Here is a 23,343-nt window from a genome sequence, read left to right as displayed (position 1 = left end):
AATAGATTACCTGTCAGTCAGCAAGGTCAAAACAGCTAATTTAATGCTTGTTGCGGAAAAGGCGTTTGACCTTGTTGATTGGCAGGCTTTATTTTTTATACTGCAAAAATTCTGGTTCCCCTCACAGTTGGTCAAATTGCTACAAGAGCTCTACAAAGGATCAGAGGCTAAAATCGTGAGAAATAAAGAAGAGGAAAAAGTAGTAAGGATCAGACATGGGACCAGGCAGTGATTGCTGTTGCCCCTTCTCCTGTTCTATTTATAGAACCCCTATCAATTAAAATTCGCAACAATATGGAGGTTATATCTCCCTTAAATGGTATGCCTGGAATCAAATTAGTTGCAGATTATATTATCCTACATTGCAAGCAGATTCGATAAACATCCAAAATGCATTTGATGACATACAAGCTTCTACACTGATAGGGTGCTGCAGATTAAATCAAGCCAAGACTTAGATTCTGATGTTTAATGCAAATTTAGAGTGTCTCCCTTTGTACCTGCCACATATATCCCCCACACCCATTAGATATTTGGGAATATTTATAATAAATAATTATGATCAATTGTTTATGCTTAATTATGGTAGTACACTGAAAAAAAGCAAAGAGGCTTTTGGACAACTGGTCCGTGCTTCCTCTGTCACTAGTTGGTCGAGTTTAAATGATTAAAATGTCCAATTTACAATTATTTTTATTTTTGTTTATTTATCTCCCTCTCAGCTTACCCACATCTTATTTTAAGGAACTAAATGTAATGATCTGAAAATGTATTTGGGCAAATAAACAGCCATGCAACTACACTTTTAATACTACAATTAGATATATCCCGGGGGGTGTGGGCCTCCTGAATTTCAAGGTATATTATCAGGCAGCATTGCTTAATGTAGTAGTCCAGCTTGCAATGCCACCCTCTAAATTTGACATTTTTTTTAGAAATATAATGCTACCTGAAAGTGCAATACATTTTCCTGTCTTTCTCTGCTCTCTGCAATTGCCGAAAAAAACAAGATATAAGACAATAATGAATTTCCTGTATCATATTCAATCTTTTTTAAAGTATGCAAAATTCCTGCATGTCATGTATTCATTGAAATATCCGATTATGAGTGCCGGGGGCTACATTTTTCACGAGGGGTCCTAGGTTTATGGTAGGAGGGGGTGTTCACACAATTGTGTAATTTTTGTAATCTATCAAATCTGATTACCTGGGATATGTTGGTGCAGCAGGCGGGCTGCCAGAATACAGTCCTTGGTTTTAGCTTTAATCAAATAACCAGTTTCCTAAGAGAAAATGATCTGACGCTAAATACTTTCGCACTAATGGTATTGTCGCAAATTTATGAGAACAAATTAGTTGGAGTGGGTAATTGGGACTCTCTGCTACGTCAGATGGGAGAGCAGAAATAGGTTGATCAATTGTTGTTAAAATTAGAAAGAGAAATATGATGTAGCCTTAATATTAAAGAATGGCAGATATTGAGTGAAGTGGGGTGTAAAGCGTTAAGAGTTGCCAATTATAAAAGGATGGCTTTTCTCTCCAGGTGGTTGACTTATTATACACCGAAAAGGCTATGTAAAATGTTCCCACTCCTTTGAGAACAGTGTTTTAGATGCCAAGCTCAAGAGACAGGGACTCCTTGGAATCATTTTTTCTTTCATTATTGTCATCTACAACGATTTTTGGCAGAAGTGTTTGAAGGTATTAATTTATCGCTAGCAGCACAAATTATGCCTTCTTCAAGATTGGTCCCATTCGGGTCCTCATAAAAAGGTTTAGCATCTGAACAAAATATTAGCAATATTTTGTTTCTATTGCATTAGCTGCAGCCAGATCTCTGATACTCCAGAACTGGAAATAAGATAAGATACTATTAATACAACATTGGGGTGGGACGATGGCTAGGACTTATACATGGGAAAAGGCATATGCTAAATGGATAGGGGTTGTCCACATCAAGTCAAAGTCAAGTCAAAAAAGTTTTTATTTGCTTTGGTACTCAGCTGAGCACCACAAAATTAAAAAACATTTACAACAGATATGCATTCTCATCAATATAAAGTTAGAAAAGATTTAAAAAATTTATAGAAATGATAACAAACCCATTCTTCTGTTGGATGTTTACATAAAGATATTAAACTATTTACAGTGGTAATGTTGCATTTTTGATATATTGGTTGAAGATATCTTGTCCGCGCTTTAACTACACTTGCGTTAGGGCAAACAAATAAAATATGCACAATGTCTTGATCACCACCTAAACAAAGATTACATAGAGGAGATTGACCTGGTGACCATTTAGATGTGAAGACGGAAACAGGTAAGATGCCTAAACGCAACATAGTTATGGACCTTCTAGCTCCATGAGTAAGACATAGCCCCAAATATGGCCTCAATTGCTTGTATTCCAGTGACTCTATGAACATTTTATACGTAGATAGCTTACTACAATGCATAAAGTCAAGATCATAACTTAACCTTGGAGTAAAGCATTTCAAGAAAAGTTTTAACTGGGATTTTGACCAGGATAACAAGATCTCTTTTGTAAGGTTTGCAATTTTAAATGCTTCAGACATATTCTTGGAAAAATTAAGATATCGAGAGTCTAAATTAAATATCTCAGTCTTTAACAAGAATCTTAGTGATCCTTCTTTAGCATGCAAGATGTTATAGGCCCATCGGATGACATTTGCCACAGCTGTGGCGTACGAGCTTGTAAGTGCAAATTCCAGTCTGATAGCCTGCACAGGTGTTGATACTGAAACCTTTAATATTCTTTTCAAGATCTTTCCTTCTGTTATGTTCATAAAAGACCATTGGGATATTGGTAAGTGTTCTGTTGCGTATGACAGGACCGAGGGTATCTTTACTTTATACACTTTGAGCAGAGAGGAGAAATGTCTATTCCCTGTGGCAGTATACAACCTAGAGAGCGCCCCTGCATGGATCTCAGTTTTTTTCTTTAGGTGTCCACATATTTAAACCAATATGGTCATGGTTTTTCTTATTTTGGGCAGCAAATGGTTGATAAATGTTCTATTCTAATCTCCCTGTCTCTTCGAAATGCTAGAAAGATAGATGGGATGGAAAGTCACATACAGAAGAGGGGTAAAATAATGTGTTGTTCTTCCCGAGTTGGCACGATGCACTTTCAGATAAAACTCATCTATTTTTTTCTGCACAATGCACTGTCGATGAAAAAACTGTACGATCATAGTGTTTTAGATGTTATTATAATTGCTATTTTAGGAGGTGATTTATAATTTAGGAAGCTGCTATTTATGAATGTTAGCATTTTTTTCCAGTAAGTAAATAATATTATCCTACTTGTGTCGGTATCTTAGTATTGCAATGTTTGCACAAAATATATTTTGATTGATATTGCGGAGGCTTCTGATTGAAGAAATGTTGATTGCCACTGCTCCTTCACTATGTGAATTTGTAATTTCGTTTTCATCCACTCAAATAAAAATTGGGAAAAAAATCAAACCAAGTGTCACAGCCCACAGCATTGAGGCACTGACACATCGCATTTCATCTCTGATCAAAGGTGTAAGCGGAGCTTCAGAGACTGAAAGAGGCAAACATCATTGGAAAGGTAAATAAGCCAACGCCATGAGTATCTCCCATTGTGGTGACTTGAAAGCCCAAACAGCCAGGGGAGCTTCACTGTGCATCAATATGTGACTCTGAAATATGGCCATAAAGATGTGGAGACGCACATTAACCCAACAGTTGATGATATTGTGAGCAAAATTGCAGGATCAAGATTATTTTATAAGATGTATCAGAAATCAACATATCACCAATTCATGCTTGACCCTGAATCAAGATATTATCCAGATTCTCCATGCACCTGGGCCTCTGGTGATACAACATGTTTAACTTCAGAATATCCAGCACATCTGGGGTGTTCCAAGACACCATCAAGTGATTTTGTCTGATTTATTGGTGGTCCTAAATGTGAGTGATGATATGTTGTTTTTTGCCTTAACCCTGGAAGGGCACATGCTTGCCTGCTGAAGGTAGTTCAGCAACTGAAAGACAGTGGCCTTACACTACACAGAGGGAAATACAAATTCTTGAGAAAGAAGATTATTATTTTTTGGATGTCATTTCTTAGATGAGGAGGAGGTGGCACCTGATCCCATGAAGGTAAAATACCTCAATGTGGCCCCTACTTACTCTTCAGTTATAGGGTTGCAGAGTCTTTTAGTATGGTAAATTCCTTTGGGCCGTTTATAAGAAATGTAAATGAACTTCAAACCCCATTGCATGAGCTCATGAAAGTTTCAATGAGCTGGACATGGGGTCAATAGCAGGAAAGATCTTTCCAAAACACTAAAGCTGCCCTGTCAGCAGAGACCAGACAGGTCTAGTTTGACCCAAAGACAGACAGAGTTGTCTGTTGATGCCAGTCCTACAGAATTGTGAGTGCTCACCCAAAGGCAATTGTGTGGAATGTGGGTGCTGTAGTGTACACCAGTTGTGACCTCACTCCCACTAGGCCACTTATTCTGCTATTCCAGGGATCTGCTTCGGCTTATTCTGCCACGAATAGTAAAATGAATACAGCAGCTGCAGGAGTGTTTGTTTTCTGTAGTCTATAAACCAGCATCTCCGACTCCTGCAGACTATTTGCAGAGACATACACAGAGGAGCAGAGCAGAAGAGGAAGCTCAAGCCCATTAAAATGAGGAATAAGTAAGACTGGTGGTTGAGAGGTAACTCCCTTGTCATTCAGTCAGATTGTACAAGTCAATCACGATAATGGCTGTTTGCAGTTAGTTTGCAATACATCCAGACAAGGGATTGGAGTTGCCTTAGGTTGAATCAGAGAATGGATAAGCCTGACAAATATAGAGGAGCTTGTTCAATATTTGAGAAGAGCTGGCAGTGTCCGTGGAGGGCTGTATTCTAAGGTGCCGCAGACCAGTCAACCCAGCAAGTCTGATAAGGAAAGTGGTTCACCTGGGCCAAGGGGCCATCAGGACATGGTAAACATCTGAAGTCGATTGAAAAGCAAGATGTTGCTTCGCCAACTAGATGAGATGATAGAGCAAGTGGTCCGTGAGTGTGATTTGTGCCAGGCTAAAAGCAGCGCAGATCCACCAGAGCCTGTAATCATGGAAGAAGTCCCACCGTTCCTCTGTGTATGAGTGAGTGCTGACTTTGGGAACCTGTCTGAGGGCTCCCAAATGTTGTTGGCGATTCAAGATTTCTTAAAATACCCAGAAGCCAAATTGTTACTAATACTACAGCAAGTGAAGAATTCATATACTTTAAAAAAAAGATCATAGCTATGCATGGTCTTATTTAGGAAGTTAGAAGGGGTAATTTTCCTCCATTTCAGTGGCATGAACTTGCAGGAACACCTTGCTTCCATAGGAATAAAGCACTAGTGGATTACGCCACAATGGCCCCAGCAAACATGGAAGCTGAGAGGTTAATGCATACTGTCTCTCAAGGAATTTGAATGACACCCCCCCCCATCAACACAATTTACAATGAACTATCCAGTCTTTTCTCAAGGACTGCCGTCAGACACCTCATGTGACTACTGGCTCTGCTCCAGGAGAACTGTGCAAGATAACCATTATTGATGTGGTTCCCCATCAGCACTGGTGGGTCCCTGATTGTATCAACCTTGATTGATCTTCCCAACGTAAGACTCTGCAAAATGCTCAGATCAGCAACTGTTGTTGAGCTGAGTGAAGCTGAAAAAGAGATTTGGTCTTGGTGAAGGGTTGGCACTAGCACAGTAACTTTTGACTCCCTTTGGAACTAGAGTCCTGGAGGGTGCAAACATAAAGGGCACCCTTGTTACAGCCCAGAGAGGAGCAAAGGAAGTTATGTGGTGCGTTTCACACTTTAAGAAGTTCCTAGGTGTTCCCTAGTGTTCAATTACCTTGTTGTAAACCATTTTAGGACACTATTGTAAATTTCCCGATTCATGCCCTTATATAGGTATAAATCACTATGTCCTTATATAGGCATAAGAATCATAACCATATTTAGACATAGCTCATGCAATCCAAATACGGCAGGGCTACTTCCACAAGTTCCGAAAATCTACAACGATTTCTTGGAAAACTCGGCTTCAGCAGCTAGGGACTTTCCCTTGCTCGAGAACTGACTTGTCCAAGAACTCATGGAGTTTTCAAAGAACCGAGAGTCATTAATGACGTTATTATGTCCACCTTTACGTCAAACTCGGCAACTTCAAGGTATAAATATGCCCACACTTGCCTTAGCAAACACACAGTGGTTTGGAGCAGTTCGACTATCCACTTGCCCGACGCGCCGTGCTACTGCAAGTACCGAAGGAAGCCGACCCTCCAGCAGACGGATTCTTGGCAAAAGAATACTATATTTATGCTACACCTCACTTACTTCTTCCCTTGTACTAAGCTTAGGTTAGGTACATTGGGGTAGGCGTATTTTAGAAGCAGCAGTTGAGTATTTTTAGCCTCTGTTATTTATGTATGTATTTATCTATGGTTTAGGAACCATACAATGCTCTTACAGTATTATTTTATTCTTCTCTTTATACTGTATGTATTATATTTTACTACCAGTTTTACGATTGTAGCAGTTCATTTCTTATGCTTGAGAAAGAAGACTGTTCAATAAAACCTTTTTATTGAAAACGGCCGTCTATCTATTTCTCTGCACCTCTAGTGAAACGAAGCATGCACAATTGACTGAGTGAAATATCTATCTATTGTTTCCACGACTCTGAAGATCAGTTTTATCTTGGGGAAACAAAGTTGTCATGTTTATGCGGTTGTCAGAAACGAATCCCTTCTTGTGAATTCGAGAAAGTTTCTAGTGACCTCTGAGATAGCTGGCACTCACAATTAAGTCTAATATATTCGATAGAGACCTAATCGACCAGAGTCCTACGTCTGAACTATAGGATATATTATTCCAATGCGCAGAGCCTATTGGGAATATAGGAACTACACTACAACCTGTCAGTGACCAGGAAGAGGAAGATTCCGGGACCTGTCTGGATGTTTCAGCCCTGGTGTCTCCAATAGTCATGGATCCTTCCATATACATGGCCCCCCTCGCAGCCATCATCCGACAACACAGCCTCAAGATGTATCCTACGCCGATGACACCCAGCTCATCCTCTCCCTCACCCAAGACTCCACCACCACCAAACTCAATTTCCAGAAAGGAATGTAAGACGTAGCAGTCTGGATGACCAACAGCTGCCTTAAACTCAATGCCAAGAAGACAGAAATCCTCGTCCTTGGAACCATCCCGTCATCTGGTGGGCGACCGCCCTCTGAAGCCCACCTACTCCCTCAGACCACGCCAAGAACCTCGGCATCATACTCAACTCATCACTCACCATGAACCGACAAATCAACGCCGTCACATCCAGCTGCTTCAACACCCTCCACATATTTCACAAGACCTTCAACTGGATCCCCCCTAAGTCAAGGAAGCCAGTCACCCACGCACTCATCACCAGCAGGCCAGACTATGGAAACACAATCTACGACGGCTTCAACAAGTCCCTACTCTGCAAACTCCAGACTATACAGAACACCGCCCCCAGACTTGTCCTCGGCATGCCCCGGCATGAACACATCAGCAAACACCGACAAAAGCTCAACTGACTCCGTGAAGAAAAGAGTCACTTTCAAAACACTCCCTCACGCCTACAAATGCCTACACAACAATAGACCCAAATACCTCAAAGACAGAATCAACTTCCACATACCCAAAAGAAAACTCCGATCTTCCAACCTCGCACTGGCTGAAACCCCGTGCATCCACAGAGCCAGAGCAGGCAGAAGATCCTTCTCTCAAATTGTGGCCAAGACCTGGAACGAACTACCGGCAAAGATCAGACGGGCCCCCTCTCAGAACACCTTCAGGAAGACTCTGAAGACCTGGCTCTTCGGCTAAACGGAACTACTGACCTGGGCCCCCTCCCCCCCCAGCGCCTTGAGACTCTCATGGGTGAGTAGCACGCTTACAATACCCTGATTGATTGATTGATTGATTGAAGGGTGCCTTAGAGTCCAATTTCTAGGTTTCGGGCTGGTTTGTCCTTGATGGTGCCCTCTGGCCCCAGTGAAGAGCTGAGAGGGCTCACATGAATGATGGATGTTGGTGGTGGTAGGTATCATCTAGGGGCTGGTACAACCCCATGACAGAGATATTGCAATTTTATATAATAAATTGTGGCCTATTGTAATTTAGAATAGATAGTTATATTCTTTAGTATGTTTTGTCTTATGTTGCGGAGGAATGTATTATCTGAAAGAAACGAAAATGATGGTGGTGATATAGTTGAGACGTGCCAAGCCCCTTAGATTAGCAGGCTCATGGTTTCATCTATAATATTACATAAAGGAGAAAAAGTAGGGCATTACAGGGTTCAATCCTGCCCTTAATAATTAAATAAACAAAAATTGGTGTGGGGCCCTCAGAAGTCTGCATCTGTATTGCGATTTATATAGCGCACGTATCACCCGAAGGCATCAAGGCGCTTGCTTTGGGAACCCGTCCTGGCTTTTCCCTGTGAGATAACCCCTACTGGGTATCCCAAGGGTGAAAGCCAGACATCCCGCTGCGGGTGGGCCGCCGTAGTGGAGATTAAGCAACTGTTGCCCAGAGTTGCAGCGTAGGACCACATGATTAGAATAGGCACCGAGGCGAGAATTATCGAGTCCGTGGACATTTTGGGCTCAGGACCCTGCCGCGTCGGGAATTGAACCCTGGTCCCGGGCCAGACCTCTGCATCAGGGTCTGCCGCTCTAATCAGTGAGCCACACTCCTCCACCTGCTTAATCAGCTGATCTGCAGGTCATTAACAGTGACCCAGCGGGTTCCCTGTGTGCTGCTAATTGGGCTTAACCTAAACTCCAGGCAATTCCACAAATTGGACGAGGATGGCTTACTCTTTAATGTGACATGCTTCATCATTTGCCACCTTGTACCACCTTGGTAAGATGGTACTATCAGGGAGGTCCTATCTTTATATCTATGATCTCTCAACACTAACTACGTGCAGTGTAGGGGGACGTAGACACTGCCCTGCTGAATATCTTAGACCCACATCTTAATAAAGGCAGAAACATGTTGGCATGAATACTTAATCATATATAGTGTTGCATATGGGAAATTACACCTAGGTATGCCTCCTGTATTTACCTACTTGATAATCATTTTAATTACCCAGGAATACCACCAAATTAAGGGATACTTTAGTGGTTTATCCTATAGGTTTTTCAAACTCACAAAGCTGGACCTAAATCACTGTCCTGAGAGAATAGAAATATCTAAAAAAAATACTCCCTCACAAAAGCCCCATTCTTAGTTCAAGACCACCCTGGTAGTACCATCTTACCGGGATGGGGTGAGGTGGCAAATGATGAAGCATGTCACTTATGTGAGTAAGCCATCCCTGTCCAATTCTTGGAATTGCCTGGAGTTTAGGTTAAGCACAGTTAGCAGCACACAGGGAACCTACTGGGTCTCTGTTAATGACCTGCAAATCAGCTGATTTAGCAGATAGCAGTCTTCTAAGGGCACCACGCCAATTGTTGTGTATTCTGATTTGACTTCCCTGAGGTAGTCTTGTTAATAAAAAGACATGGGGATATGCTGCGTAGTGTCTATGCACCGAGCCACAATGTCTCATGCCAGCCCGATACTGCAGGGCACAAATAGGAGTTTGCTCCTGACTCCATATTTGCAAATAACCTACAAGTAGGGTCTAAAACTAAACAGCCAAGAGGACATCAGATAACTAACCACTAACAACAGCAGCAGTCTCAATACATTTTGTAGAAGAAAACAATTCCTTGGCTCAAGAATAGAAAAGAGAGTACCTCATGTAAGGATCAACGCTGAAGTAAACAGCTTCGATTAGTACTTCTGAAATATATAAGAAAAAAAGGTGATAAATAAATGGTGCTGCTACAGTATGGCAAAAGAAACACATCAGTTGTTTTTTGTTTTGATAGATTACATCTTTCCATAGCTCTGCTGACAGTCATTTTGCAATGATGTGAGGTCAAGGTTTTGTTTTTGCATTGAAATGCATTAGACAACATTAATAATTTAGGAGGGTCACAGAAGAAAATTTGTACTTTTTAGAGAAATAAGAGGAGTAGGACGGCTGGTACTCGAATGCCCATTCAGGTGTGTGTATTATTTCAACCACTACTAACTGTTAAACAGCATTGAAATGTAGAGTAGAGATTATGTTATGTATGTCATGTTATGGAAGATTAATAGAATACACAACTGCCGAGAGTGTCTCTTGGAACTAACAACAGAAAAACCAAAATGGAAAATAATGTGATTATTCAACAGCCTTAAGAAGCACAGAGGCTGTAGGAAAGTACCCTTTTTTGCATAGTCACCACCCACTTTTTTCTCAAAGCTACGTTATGACTCTACAGTGCACCGGAGTCTGCTGCCCAGACCCCGTTGCCTGTGCCTTCTCCTAAAACTGACGGACTTGGTAATCCCAAATTGGAAAAAGCTTTAACCTCTCATAATTTTCTAGTATATGGTACCAGGGGTACCCAGGGCATTGGTGATAAAAGGGTCTCAAGGGCTGCAGCATGATTTTTTGCCACCATGGGAGACCCATGCAACCTACTGACAGCAGGCCTACAATTGCTAACTGCAGGAGCAGTGCAAACTGTTTGAACTCGACCCTCACCTACACCTACACAGCCTTTAATGTTTGAAATCACCCCTAAATTAGGCCTCCTCAGTCCAGGAGGCAGGGTGCATTATATTTAAGGTGTGGACATATAAGTATAAGCCTATATGTCCCTTAAGTAGTGTTCCCCATTTGACACTACTATATGTGTTAGAGGTCCATAGGATAACATGGGCTGCCAACTTGGTACTCTTGATTAGAGGCCAGCCAGGAGCATATAAAGCACTGTTACGACCAGAACTCAGCACCTGCGGTGGAGTACCAACCAGGTCAGCGGGTGTAGTTGTTGGACCTGTGGCTGCCATGGCACTCCAGGACAAGTGAACGTGGCCCTATCCAATCTTGGAAAAGAAGTGGGACGCCAGCTATTTTGTTGACTTAGGCACACCAAGGAGTCCTCACAGAATTCACCAAGTAAATTGCCTAAAACCTCAGCAGAACAGAGCTGACATGACCATGTTGATGGTGACTGATGGGGGTCAGGATGAGGAAAGTGAATCCCTCCCTGACCTACTGTCAAATAACCCCCAGGATGGGACAGTTGAAGGGGTGTCTTGTCTGACATCCTCATTGAAACACAGCAATCTGATTGCAGGCAAGTCCTAGGGCTGTCTGCTGAGGTCTTCTCCTTGACGTCTGGTCAGACAACATGGTATACCCATGATGTGGGCACTGGTGACAGCCTCCCTGTCAAAAACAAGATTTACAGGTTGTGAGACCAAGTTCAGGCTTGCATTAACATTGAGGTCAGCAAGGTGTTACAGTCCCTGGGGTATCCCAGTGGTACTGGACCACAAACCTGACTCAAAAGATGGGAAACCTGAGATGAGGTTCTGTGTGGATGACAGGGGTCTCAATGTAGTTACCGATACTGATGCTTCCCCCATTCCAAGAGCAGCTTAATTGATTGACAAGTTAGGTGCAGCCAAATTCGTGAGTATGTTTGATTTAACATCACCGTACTGGCAGGTTGGACTCACCCAGGGAGCAAAAGAGAGGTAAGCATTTTCAACCACTGAAGGCCACTAACAGTTCAAAGTGATGCCTTTTGGATGAATGCTCCTGCCAACTTCCAGAGGTAGGTGAATAGAGACCTTTCAAGATTGGATGACTTCAGTGCAGAATATCTAGATGAAATATCTGTCTTTAGCTCCACCTGGGAGGATCACCTGGTCCCCCACAATGAAGTGTTACAGGGCCTGAATCAGGCAGGCCTAATTATGAAGGCCAGCAAGTGCCAGATAAGACAGAGTTCTGTAGTGTATTTGGGACACCTTGTAGGTGGAGGCCAAGTATAACCTCTGAAACCCAAGATTCAGACTATTCTGGACTGGGAGGCTTCCAAGACTCAGACCCAAGGCAGGCCATTCCTTAGCTTGACTGGGTATTTATTACATGAGGTTTGTGAAGGGGCAGGGGACTAATGTGTTCCCACCCACTGAACTGAAGCAGCCTATGAATTTCATATGGACCACAGGATGCCAAAAGGTCTTTGACACCCTGAAAGAGCTCTGCACTAGTACTAAAAGCACCTGACTATGGAAAGGAATTCATAGTCCAAACAGATGCTTCTGAACATGGGATTGCTGTAGTGTTAGCACAAACCAATGATGATGTCCAGGATCAAACAGTTGCCTATATCAACAGGCAACTCCTCCCTAGAGAGCGGCAATGAAGTGCCATTGAGAGGAAAGCCTTTGCTGTGGTTTGGTCCCTGAAGAAGCTGAGACCCTACTTGTTTGGGACAGGCCTCTCAGATGGCTGATAAAGATGAGAGGAGAAAACCCTAAACTGTTGAGGTGGTCCATATCCCTACAGGGTATGGACTTTACGGTGGAACACAGACCAGGTACTGGCCATGCCAATGCAGATACCATTTCCATGTTTTTCCACTTAGACAATGAGAACTGCCGGGGGATAGGTTAGTTGTTCGTCACTTTCCATCTGTGGGGGGTCATGTTGGAAAGTGCCCCTTTTTGTATGGTCGCCCTCACTTTTTGCTCTACATGCTGATGGTTATGACTCTAACAGTACACTGGGGTCTGCTGCCCAGACCCCAGTGCCCATGAACTCTCCTCAAACTGTTACGTTCAACTTGGTAATCCCAAATTGGCAAAAGCTTTACCCCCTCATAAATCCCTAGAATATACTACCAGGGGCACCCAGGGCATTGGTGGTAAAGAGGTCCCCAGGGCTGCAGCACGTTTTTGTACCACCCGAGGCGACCTATATAAACTACTAACACTAGGCCTGTCACTGTAGATTGTAGGAATAGTGCAAACTGCTCAAAGTCAACTGTGTCCTCACCATGTGTGGCATAGTCAACTACACAGCCTTTAATGTTTGTAAGGCACCCCTAAAGTAGGCCTTCTCCTCTCACAAGGCAGGGGGCTTTATATTAAAGGTGTGGACATGTAAGTGCAAGCCTATATGTGCCTATAGTTGCGTTCCCCTAGCCCGCTCTCTCCCACGACTGCTGCCACCAAGAAAAGATTCTGAACTCATGCCAGGCAGTGTGATCACTCTCAGGAGTCAGAAAGAAAGGCTGAACAGGAAGAAGGTCACACCTCCCTCCTTCCCAGAAGGCTAGTGAATTGGAACATCGGAGCGGAGACCTTCAAAGGCTACACTGCCTCTGATATGCATTTGGGCTGTCCCCCTCAGGAGGAAATAGCCCTCCTCTTGCCCCAGGAGTGCTAACACCAGAGCAAGAGTAAAATTAGCTATGTAGGAGGTGTACACCCCCAGGAAGACTGGTCACACCTCTAGGGTGGGCAGCCTGGTCTGTACACCTAAAAATGAATTCTACAATTTTTAGGAGGGCAGAAATAGTGGGCTCTGGTTAGCAAAGGTGACCTACACCATTGGATGTGGTCAGCTCAAGGGTGGACTAGCTGCAGGCACTTGCTGCCCATTGGCTACTAGCTCCCACACCCACACAACAGGACTTTGCCTTCCAGCACAAAGCAAAGAGGGAAACTTTGTCCCTGAGGAAACAGACTTGGAACTGAGTGAATGACTCTCGTCCTTTGCCAAAGCTCAATGGTCCCAAAGAGCGGGACCCTTGTGGAAGTCAGAAGCACCCTAAGTCTCCTCTGGACTACTGGCACTAGTGCCCTGCAAACTACAGGTAAAAACGCTCACCGGATCTAAACAATCGCTGGCCATCGGGCCCTCAGAGGGATCGCCCAAATCCAGGTGGTCCAGTCCATTGTGGGAGTTGTAATTTTGCCTGCCCAGAAGTTTTAGGCCGCTAAGTTACTCCCCTTTATGTAGGGAAGATCTCAAAGCTTTTTGTTATGCTTACCGCTGCCCAGGCTTATTGGTCGCCAGTACGGTAACCGACCCCCACACTCAACACTGCAACTGCAGAGAACATTGTGCAACCATCATCTGACGTTAGCAGCTGTGTACCTGCTGTGTTTTTGCATTTTGTCTCTCGCAGCATGATGTAAGCTCTAAAAACAGCCCCACTCATGGCTCCCATTCAGCACCAAAGACAAACAGAACAACTCTGCACCTGGACTGCACAGGCTAGGTAATATTGATCTGATTGAGGTGGCCTGGTCCTGGGCTTGCATGACCTTATGCCTAAGGGGTTCCAAGTAACTGGAGCTTTAAGTGACTGATTGCCACTAGTGGATTTTGCTATTGACCTCAATGTTATTTTGACTCCCTCCTGTGTGTCCTGGACCACCCCATGCTGATCCTGGATTTTAATGATACGATTCTGTAAGCCTTTCTGTTGGAGCCTATTGGGTAATACTCTGCCCGAGTTTTCACCAAAATCGAACATCTTTGTGCGATATTGAAGATACTTAGCAGCAAGGTCCTGCCCAAAGCATTCCAGGAGTTTAGACTTAATTCTAGCAACCTTCTGCTGGCTCTCATCTATATTAAGGCCGTCCTTAATTCTACATGTAAGTTCCAGCTCTGCGAGCCTGAGCTCCTCAATACGGCTCTTCGCCTGCTCTTGCATTGTCTTCCACCGATAAGAGGCAAAGCTCTTGGTCTCGCAATGCACTGCGGCCTTTAAAGCATCCCAGATCATAGCGTCAGATGCGATCCCCCTATTGATATTTAAGAATTCAATTAACCACTTTCGCATGTGGACCTGATAGACCCGGTCCAGCAGAAGTTTTCTTTCGAAAGTCCATGCTCTAGGGGCTCTGCTTGAATGAGACCAAGGGCATACCACAATCAACGGATTATGGTCCGATATGATTCTCGGTGGGGCAGAGAGAGAGGCTACTTCAGCCGCCTGGTCAGACACGAAAACATAGTCCAAATGGACCATTTTATTATGAAGGCCAGAGTAGTATGTGTAACCATCATCATGTTTATTATGTCGAAACCATAGATCAGTCAAGCCATGTTCATGAACTAAAGTTTGTAGAGACTTGAAGACTCTAGGCTTCCTACCGGAATACATTTGATCCCCTGCAAAATTAAAGTTGCCAGGTAGATTAATATTCATGTCACCACACACAAACATCAGAGAGGGCCAAGCTGCTAATTCTACATTAAGGAATTTCAGCACTTCAGGAAATTTGGCCTGTATATTGCGCAAATTGTTAAAGGTCTATTATCAATCACTGTTTCGGCTAAAACCCATCTGCCTGCACTATCCTCTCGTACCTTAGTACATACCTCAATCCCCCGCTTCAACAGGATGGCCACCCCTCGGAATAGAGGTCTGTCTTGAGCAAGCAATTAAGTTGTAACCAGGTATTTTCAAACACTCACGCTTCCCCCAAGGTATGTGCATCTCTTGTACACATAAGACATCCAATTGCATAGTATGTACGATTTTAGAAAATAAGGCCCTTTTCTTGCCATCGTTCAGACCACATATGTTCCATGTGCTTAAAGAAAGTTTACCCTGTCCCAGCAATGCCTAACACATAATCTGATCTCAGCTGTGTACCTTTCTGCTTTTTAATCAAACACTCTGACATATACCAAAGTTGACCCATTTTAAGCCCACGACTATAATATAAATCCAAAAGCTTAGTGAACCCCCCACCGTGCCCTACCACTACCACCAACCCCACCCTTAACCCCCTTACCCACTAGACCCCCCCACCCCACCACCCCCTTGTAAGGCAACAGGACCGAAGTCCTTGTGATAGAATGAGCTGATTGACCCGTTCTCCCCTAGATCCCTCACCCCAACATATTTAATGACGGGGGTTAGAGACGATTGCAACTCAAAGAGAAAAAATTAGAAAAAGAAGGTAACTACATAAGGTTTAGCACCGCTAGCAATCGACTCACCCCCTTATTTGAATCAGTAGCCTTCTGGGACATTGTGAGAGTGGAACATGCGACAGCCCAGACCTCCTTGACTATATGGAGCCCAGGAACTCCCTTGCCTGTATTTCTGAGAGGAAGAATCTAGTCTGTCCCTGATATATTATTTTCAATTTAGAGGGAAAGAGCAAAAATGTTTGGGCACCCTTTGTCAAGAATGGAGATATTAGCTGGCGGAGCTGCCACCTCCGCTCAACTGTTGCTGGGCAAACATCTGACCTGACAAAAAGCTCACAATCTTTCCCTGAGCCTGATCTTAGTCCTCATCGACAAATTTCGCTGATAATCAGCGATAGCAAAGTATATTCCAAAATCCTAGCATCTAGGCTCGCTGAGGTTATCCCCCCATTGGTTTCCCTGCGTCAGCATGGGTTTATCCCGGGTAGGGACACGGCGGACCATGTCCGGCGTGTAATTGCCCTATTCGACTGGGTGCAGGCTACTGCTTCTCCCCTCGGTGTAATCCTGTTGGACGCCGAGAAGGCGTTTAACAGGGTCTCCTGCGGTTCCTGTGGGCTGTGCTTCGCTGGAAGGGCTTCAGTGCTGAATTTATTCAGGCATCCAAGCACTGTATATCTCCCCAGCCGCAGCATTGCGCATATCTGGTCAGGAGTCAGGGTATTTCACCATTAGTAGAGGCACTAGGCAAGGGTGCCCCTGCTCACCCTTGAGTTTTGCTCTGTATATCGATCCGTTCCTTAGCAAAATTGAAGGAAATTTGGATATATTATCGATTAGGATCGATGGTACGGAGTATCGGACCCTGGCCTATGCGAATGACATTGTTGCCTTATCGTCTGATGTTCCCTCTGCCTTCTCTGCTCTAAAGAACTGTGCTGTACAATTCGGTCGGGTTTCAGGTTATAAGTTAAACGTTTAAAAAACGCAGGTTGTGCAATCAGCAAATATGCGACCCTCTGATGCCCCTGTGGTTAGCGAAGCAACTTACTTAGGTCAAAGGTGACCTACACCATTGGATGTGGTCAGCTCAAGGGTGGACTAGCTGCAGGCACTTGCTGCCCATTGGCTACTAGCTCCCACACCCACACAACAGGACTTTGCCTTCCAGCACAAAGCAAAGAGGGAAACTTTGTCCCTGAGGAAACAGACTTGGAACTGAGTGAATGACTCTCGTCCTTTGCCAAAGCTCAATGGTCCCAAAGAGCGGGACCCTTGTGGAAGTCAGAAGCACCCTAAGTCTCCTCTGGACTACTGGCACTAGTGCCCTGCAAACTACAGGTAAAAACGCTCACCGGATCTAAACAATCGCTGGCCATCGGGCCCTCAGAGGGATCGCCCAAATCCAGGTGGTCCAGTCCATTGTGGGAGTTGTAATTTTGCCTGCCCAGAAGTTTTAGGCCGCTAAGTTACTCCCCTTTATGTAGGGAAGATCTCAAAGCTTTTTGTTATGCTTACCGCTGCCCAGGCTTATTGGTCGCCAGTACGGTAACCGACCCCCACACTCAACACTGCAACTGCAGAGAACATTGTGCAACCATCATCTGACGTTAGCAGCTGTGTACCTGCTGTGTTTTTGCATTTTGTCTCTCGCAGCATGATGTAAGCTCTAAAAACAGCCCCACTCATGGCTCCCATTCAGCACCAAAGACAAACAGAACAACTCTGCACCTGGACTGCACAGGCTAGGTAATATTGATCTGATTGAGGTGGCCTGGTCCTGGGCTTGCATGACCTTATGCCTAAGGGGTTCCAAGTAACTGGAGCTTTAAGTGACTGATTGCCACTAGTGGATTTTGCTATTGACCTCAATGTTATTTTGACTCCCTCCTGTGTGTCCTGGACCACCCCATGCTGATCCTGGATTTTAATGATACGATTCTGTAAGCCTTTCTGTTGGAGCCTATTGGGTAATACTCTGCCCGAGTTTTCACCAAAATCGAACATCTTTGTGCGATATTGAAGATACTTAGCAGCAAGGTCCTGCCCAAAGCATTCCAGGAGTTTAGACTTAATTATAGCAACCTTCTGCTGGCTCTCATCTATATTAAGGCCGTCCTTAATTCTACATGTAAGTTCCAGCTCTGCGAGCCTGAGCTCCTCAATACGGCTCTTCGCCTGCTCTTGCATTGTCTTCCACCGATAAGAGGCAAAGCTCTTGGTCTCGCAATGCACTGCGGCCTTTAAAGCATCCCAGATCATAGCGTCAGATGCGATCCCCCTATTGATATTTAAGAATTCAATTAACCACTTTCGCATGTGGACCTGATAGACCCGGTCCAGCAGAAGTTTTCTTTCGAAAGTCCATGCTCTAGGGGCTCTGCTTGAATGAGACCAAGGGCATACCACAATCAACGGATTATGGTCCGATATGATTCTCGGTGGGGCAGAGAGAGAGGCTACTTCAGCCGCCTGGTCAGACACGAAAACATAGTCCAAATGGACCATTTTATTATGAAGGCCAGAGTAGTATGTGTAACCATCATCATGTTTATTATGTCGAAACCATAGATCAGTCAAGCCATGTTCATGAACTAAAGTTTGTAGAGACTTGAAGACTCTAGGCTTCCTACCGGAATACATTTGATCCCCTGCAAAATTAAAGTTGCCAGGTAGATTAATATTCATGTCACCACACACAAACATCAGAGAGGGCCAAGCTGCTAATTCTACATTAAGGAATTTCAGCACTTCAGGAAATTTGGCCTGTATATTGCGCAAATTGTTAAAGGTCTATTATCAATCACTGTTTCGGCTAAAACCCATCTGCCTGCACTATCCTCTCGTACCTTAGTACATACCTCAATCCCCCGCTTCAACAGGATGGCCACCCCTCGGAATAGAGGTCTGTCTTGAGCAAGCAATTAAGTTGTAACCAGGTATTTTCAAACACTCACGCTTCCCCCAAGGTATGTGCATCTCTTGTACACATAAGACATCCAATTGCATAGTATGTACGATTTTAGAAAATAAGGCCCTTTTCTTGCCATCGTTCAGACCACATATGTTCCATGTGCTTAAAGAAAGTTTACCCTGTCCCAGCAATGCCTAACACATAATCTGATCTCAGCTGTGTACCTTTCTGCTTTTTAATCAAACACTCTGACATATACCAAAGTTGACCCATTTTAAGCCCACGACTATAATATAAATCCAAAAGCTTAGTGAACCCCCCACCGTGCCCTACCACTACCACCAACCCCACCCTTAACCCCCTTACCCACTAGACCCCCCCACCCCACCACCCCCTTGTAAGGCAACAGGACCGAAGTCCTTGTGATAGAATGAGCTGATTGACCCGTTCTCCCCTAGATCCCTCACCCCAACATATTTAATGACGGGGGTTAGAGACGATTGCAACTCAAAGAGAAAAAATTAGAAAAAGAAGGTAACTACATAAGGTTTAGCACCCCTAGCAATCGACTCACCCCCTTATTTGAATCAGTAGCCTTCTAGGACATTGTGAGAGTGGAACATGCGACAGCCCAGACCTCCTTGACTATATGGAGCCCAGGAACTCCCTTGCCTGTATTTCTGAGAGGAAGAATCTAGTCTGTCCCTGATATATTATTTTCAATTTAGAGGGAAAGAGCAAAAATGTTTGGGCACCCTTTGTCAAGAATGGAGATATTAGCTGGCGGAGCTGCCACCTCCGCTCAACTGTTGCTGGGCAAACATCTGACCTGACAAAAAGCTCACAATCTTTCCCTGAGCCTGATCTTAGTCCTCATCGACAAATTTCGCTGATAATCAGCGATAGCAAAGTATATTCCAAAATCCTAGCATCTAGGCTCGCTGAGGTTATCCCCCCATTGGTTTCCCTGCGTCAGCATGGGTTTATCCCGGGTAGGGACACGGCGGACCATGTCCGGCGTGTAATTGCCCTATTCGACTGGGTGCAGGCTACTGCTTCTCCCCTCGGTGTAATCCTGTTGGACGCCGAGAAGGCGTTTAACAGGGTCTCCTGCGGTTCCTGTGGGCTGTGCTTCGCTGGAAGGGCTTCAGTGCTGAATTTATTCAGGCCTCCAAGCACTGTATATCTCCCCAGCTGCAGCATTACGCATATCTGGTCAGGAGTCAGGGTATTTCACCATTAGTAGAGGCACTAGGCAAGGGTGCCCCTGCTCACCCTTGAGTTTTGCTCTGTATATCGATCCGTTCCTTAGCAAAATTGAAGGAAATTTGGATATATTATCGATTAGGATCGATGGTACGGAGTATCGGACCCTGGCCTATGCGAATGACATTGTTGCCTTATCGTCTGATGTTCCCTCTGCCTTCTCTGCTCTAAAGAACTGTGCTGTACAATTCGGTCGGGTTTCAGGTTATAAGTTAAACGTTTAAAAAACGCAGGTTGTGCAATCAGCCAATATGCGACCCTCTGATGCCCCTGTGGTTAGCGAAGCAACTTACTTAGGGGTTAAAATTACTGCCGCTGTCAATATCATATCGGATCTGAATATCCTCCCGGTAGTTGAATCTGTGAACCTTAAGTTGGAATGGTTAGATCATCTGCGTCTCTCTTTATATGGTCGCTGTAGTGTCCTTAAAATGCTGGTCCTCCCAAAGTTCTTATATTTATTTAGGACTATTCCACTGGAATTGTCACAAGCAAGCATGACTAGAGCAGAAAGGATCTGTTATAGGTTCCTTTGGGGCTATCGCCGTTTGCGTAGGGCTGCCAAATGGATGTGTCACCCTTGGGAGCGTGGTTGTTTGGGCGGTCCCAAATCTGGTATTATATTATTGGTCCGCTGTGGTGCAACATCTAGGCTTACCCTTGCTGGGAGACAGAGGTCCCGCCTTCTAATAGACCTACCATTTATGAGATCGGCTTGGGTGTGGCCGCTAAGGGCATTCTGACGCAAGTTCTGGAGCCGAGCTATTTCAAGAAAACTAGGTTCAAGTTTATTGCAGCTATGTTCTCAGTCTGGCATAAAATCCGGCAGAAATTGTCTATCCCTAACGTTAATACTTATACACCGTTCAAAGCCGCCCGGCTCTTGCCCTCTATCTTCCAGGATCAGATGACTTTTAGATGGCATTTATCGGGTCTTAAAGTCAGAGGCGATTTAGTTGTGGAAGGGCAAATTGGTTCTTTCTCTTTTGTGAGGGACAAATTTCAGTTAAACACTCATGATTTTTTTAAATATCTGCAAGTTAGAAGCTTCATTGATAAATACCTACGTAAAACCCCCACAATGTTGGACAAGCTAATTATATTTGAACTCATTCAGAAGAAGGCCAGAATAGGTACAATCTATCAGCACTTGTTGTCTGACTTTTCGGACGATCTGGAGGTACAAAATCTTAAATGGGAGGGTAAACTTGGGAAGACTGGTGTAGATATCAGGCCGGCACTGGACATACCAGCTTCGCTTTAGTTTCCGGTAGTCTCAGGAGGCAAAGCTATATGGAAATGATCGATCTTTATTATACATCTGCCAAAATAACGAAATGGGTGGGGGTAGGAAGGGGTAGGAAGGGCGACAGCTGTGCAAGGTGTGGGCTACATGCAGCTGACTCTATACACATGTTCTATTCCTGCCCGAAAATTCGTGAATTTCTATCTGATGTGGAGCGCTTCATAAATTCTACGCTCAATATCCAGCTCATCATCTCTCCTGAGATGGTGATAATGGGGTCTGAAGGCGTAGCAGTGCCCCAAAATATGCTGCATGTATCTGCATTTCTGTACATAGCTATGTCAATGATCCGGCTCTGCATTACCTCACAATGGTTAAGCCCAGAGGCACCCACGTTTGTTAATTGGAGAGCTGGCTGCTCGTTATATATAATTTGGAGTTTTCAGTATTTTCATTAAGGGGTAGGCGGGAGTTGGCTTGTAAGATCTGGGCTCCGTTCGAGGAATGATTTAAGCATTGATTAGTAAATCATAGCTAAGTCTTAAAAGTCTTAAGAAAATGTATGATCAACTTGTTTTCCTTCCCAGTTGTTATGATCTTACTTTGCTGCCCTTTATGGATCGATCTATATTTTGTTATGGTGTTGAATCAGTCTCAGCAGCTTCATGTACCTCTCCATGCTCTGATCGTTCTTTTTTGTTTTTTCTTATTTTATTTTTTAATCTTTCTGCATTATCTCACCCATGAATCTGTTCTTTTTTGCTATTGTAACTTTTCGTTCCTGCTGTAAGACTTATTTATCTCTGTCAATATTGCTTACCACGACTTGTATTGTTTTTTTCTTGGAAGAAAAGTGTTGTTGTTGTTTTTTTCTAGCTTTGGCAGTGGTCCATTCCCATGTACCACTGCCTACTTCCCAACAAACTTTTTTTTAACATTCATAGAGGAGAAGGGGGGTTTAGGGGGACCCCCTTCCCATTTGCAAATGGGTTACCACCTCTTTTGAGGTGTAGGTAAAATGTCAATGTTTTGGGACCTGGTTTCGGTCACAAAGCATTGATAAATACATTAACAAACCACTGTTTGGAAGGAACACACTAGTGACACCCCTTCCAAACAGAAATTCATAATGGGTAAGGCTTCCATTATTCCCTTTTTACTGGTTGTTACAGATAAATACATACCAAAACCAATCTATTTCATGTCTGTATTTATTTTTAAAAGCGGAAAAATGCTGAAAATGGTTCTTCTTATGACTGACTCTCATTTTTGTCCTCCATGAATTCCAGACCAACTGCTAAGCAGATAGTCACTATGGGGATTTAAAAACAGGATGAGAGTCTCTTAAATACAGGAATGTTAACATTTATTTGTAAATATTGCTAACATTTTCATCCCAGTGTAGTGTGTTGTTACATTTAAGCTGCTTAATTTACTAAAATGCAACAGGCATCAAAGAATGAGTGTGTGTTTATCAATTAAATAAATGTGGAAATATACCATTTTATTACTCCATTTACTCTCAAAAAATAAAATAATTATGGATAAATACCAATAAAATACCCCAAAAATATGTATGGATAAATACAGATGGAAATGTCAAAAAAATAAATACCATAAAACCGGAAGTCTTAATTATGGGGTTTTAAACACATGTTGCTGTTTGTAACCTGTTACCAAAACACAAAAAAGGTTTAGTACATAACAAAAGCCATTTTGCAGTCATGTACCCTGTGATTTTGCAAATCACAGGCTTTGCAGCAAAGAAATGGCTTTGTACATCAGGCCCAAAGTGGTTTTGAATTCTCTTCTGAAGCCTGAATTAGGTGCAACAGCTCTGTGGTCCACTGGCAGGGAATTCCAGAGGGTGGGGCAAGGACTGTGAAAGATTGTCCAATAGGATTAGCCATATGGTATTTTGGAATGAAGCGCAAGGTATGTTGCTAGGAGCTAGGTCGTAAAATGAGAGAAGATATAATCGAAGGAAGAGCCATGTAGCTTGGA

At 43.7% G+C, this 23,343-nt stretch overlaps 2 protein-coding genes across 3 annotated transcripts in view; both read right to left on the bottom strand.

The window, feature by feature from the left end:
* LOC144818510 (prostaglandin reductase 1-like) overlaps positions 1-23,343 on the bottom strand; it is a 413,003-nt gene that overhangs the window by 299,411 nt on the left and 90,249 nt on the right. For both annotated transcript variants that reach the window (XM_078675996.1, XM_078675997.1), the window contains exon 3: positions 9,858-9,903. In XM_078675996.1, the coding sequence (XP_078532122.1) occupies positions 9,858-9,903 (46 nt within the window). The remainder of the gene's footprint in view (positions 1-9,857; positions 9,904-23,343) is intronic.
* The window catches only part of LOC144818511 (prostaglandin reductase 1-like), a 1,303,604-nt gene that overhangs the window by 1,190,052 nt on the left and 90,209 nt on the right, over positions 1-23,343 (bottom strand). The window lies entirely within an intron of this gene.

The sequence above is a fragment of the Lissotriton helveticus genome, chromosome 2_1 (assembly GCF_964261635.1).
Source record: "Lissotriton helveticus chromosome 2_1, aLisHel1.1, whole genome shotgun sequence".
Lineage (NCBI taxonomy): Eukaryota > Metazoa > Chordata > Amphibia > Caudata > Salamandridae > Lissotriton > Lissotriton helveticus.
The sequence above is the reverse complement of the archived record's forward strand: the minus strand, read 5'-3'. Positions and strand labels throughout refer to the sequence as shown.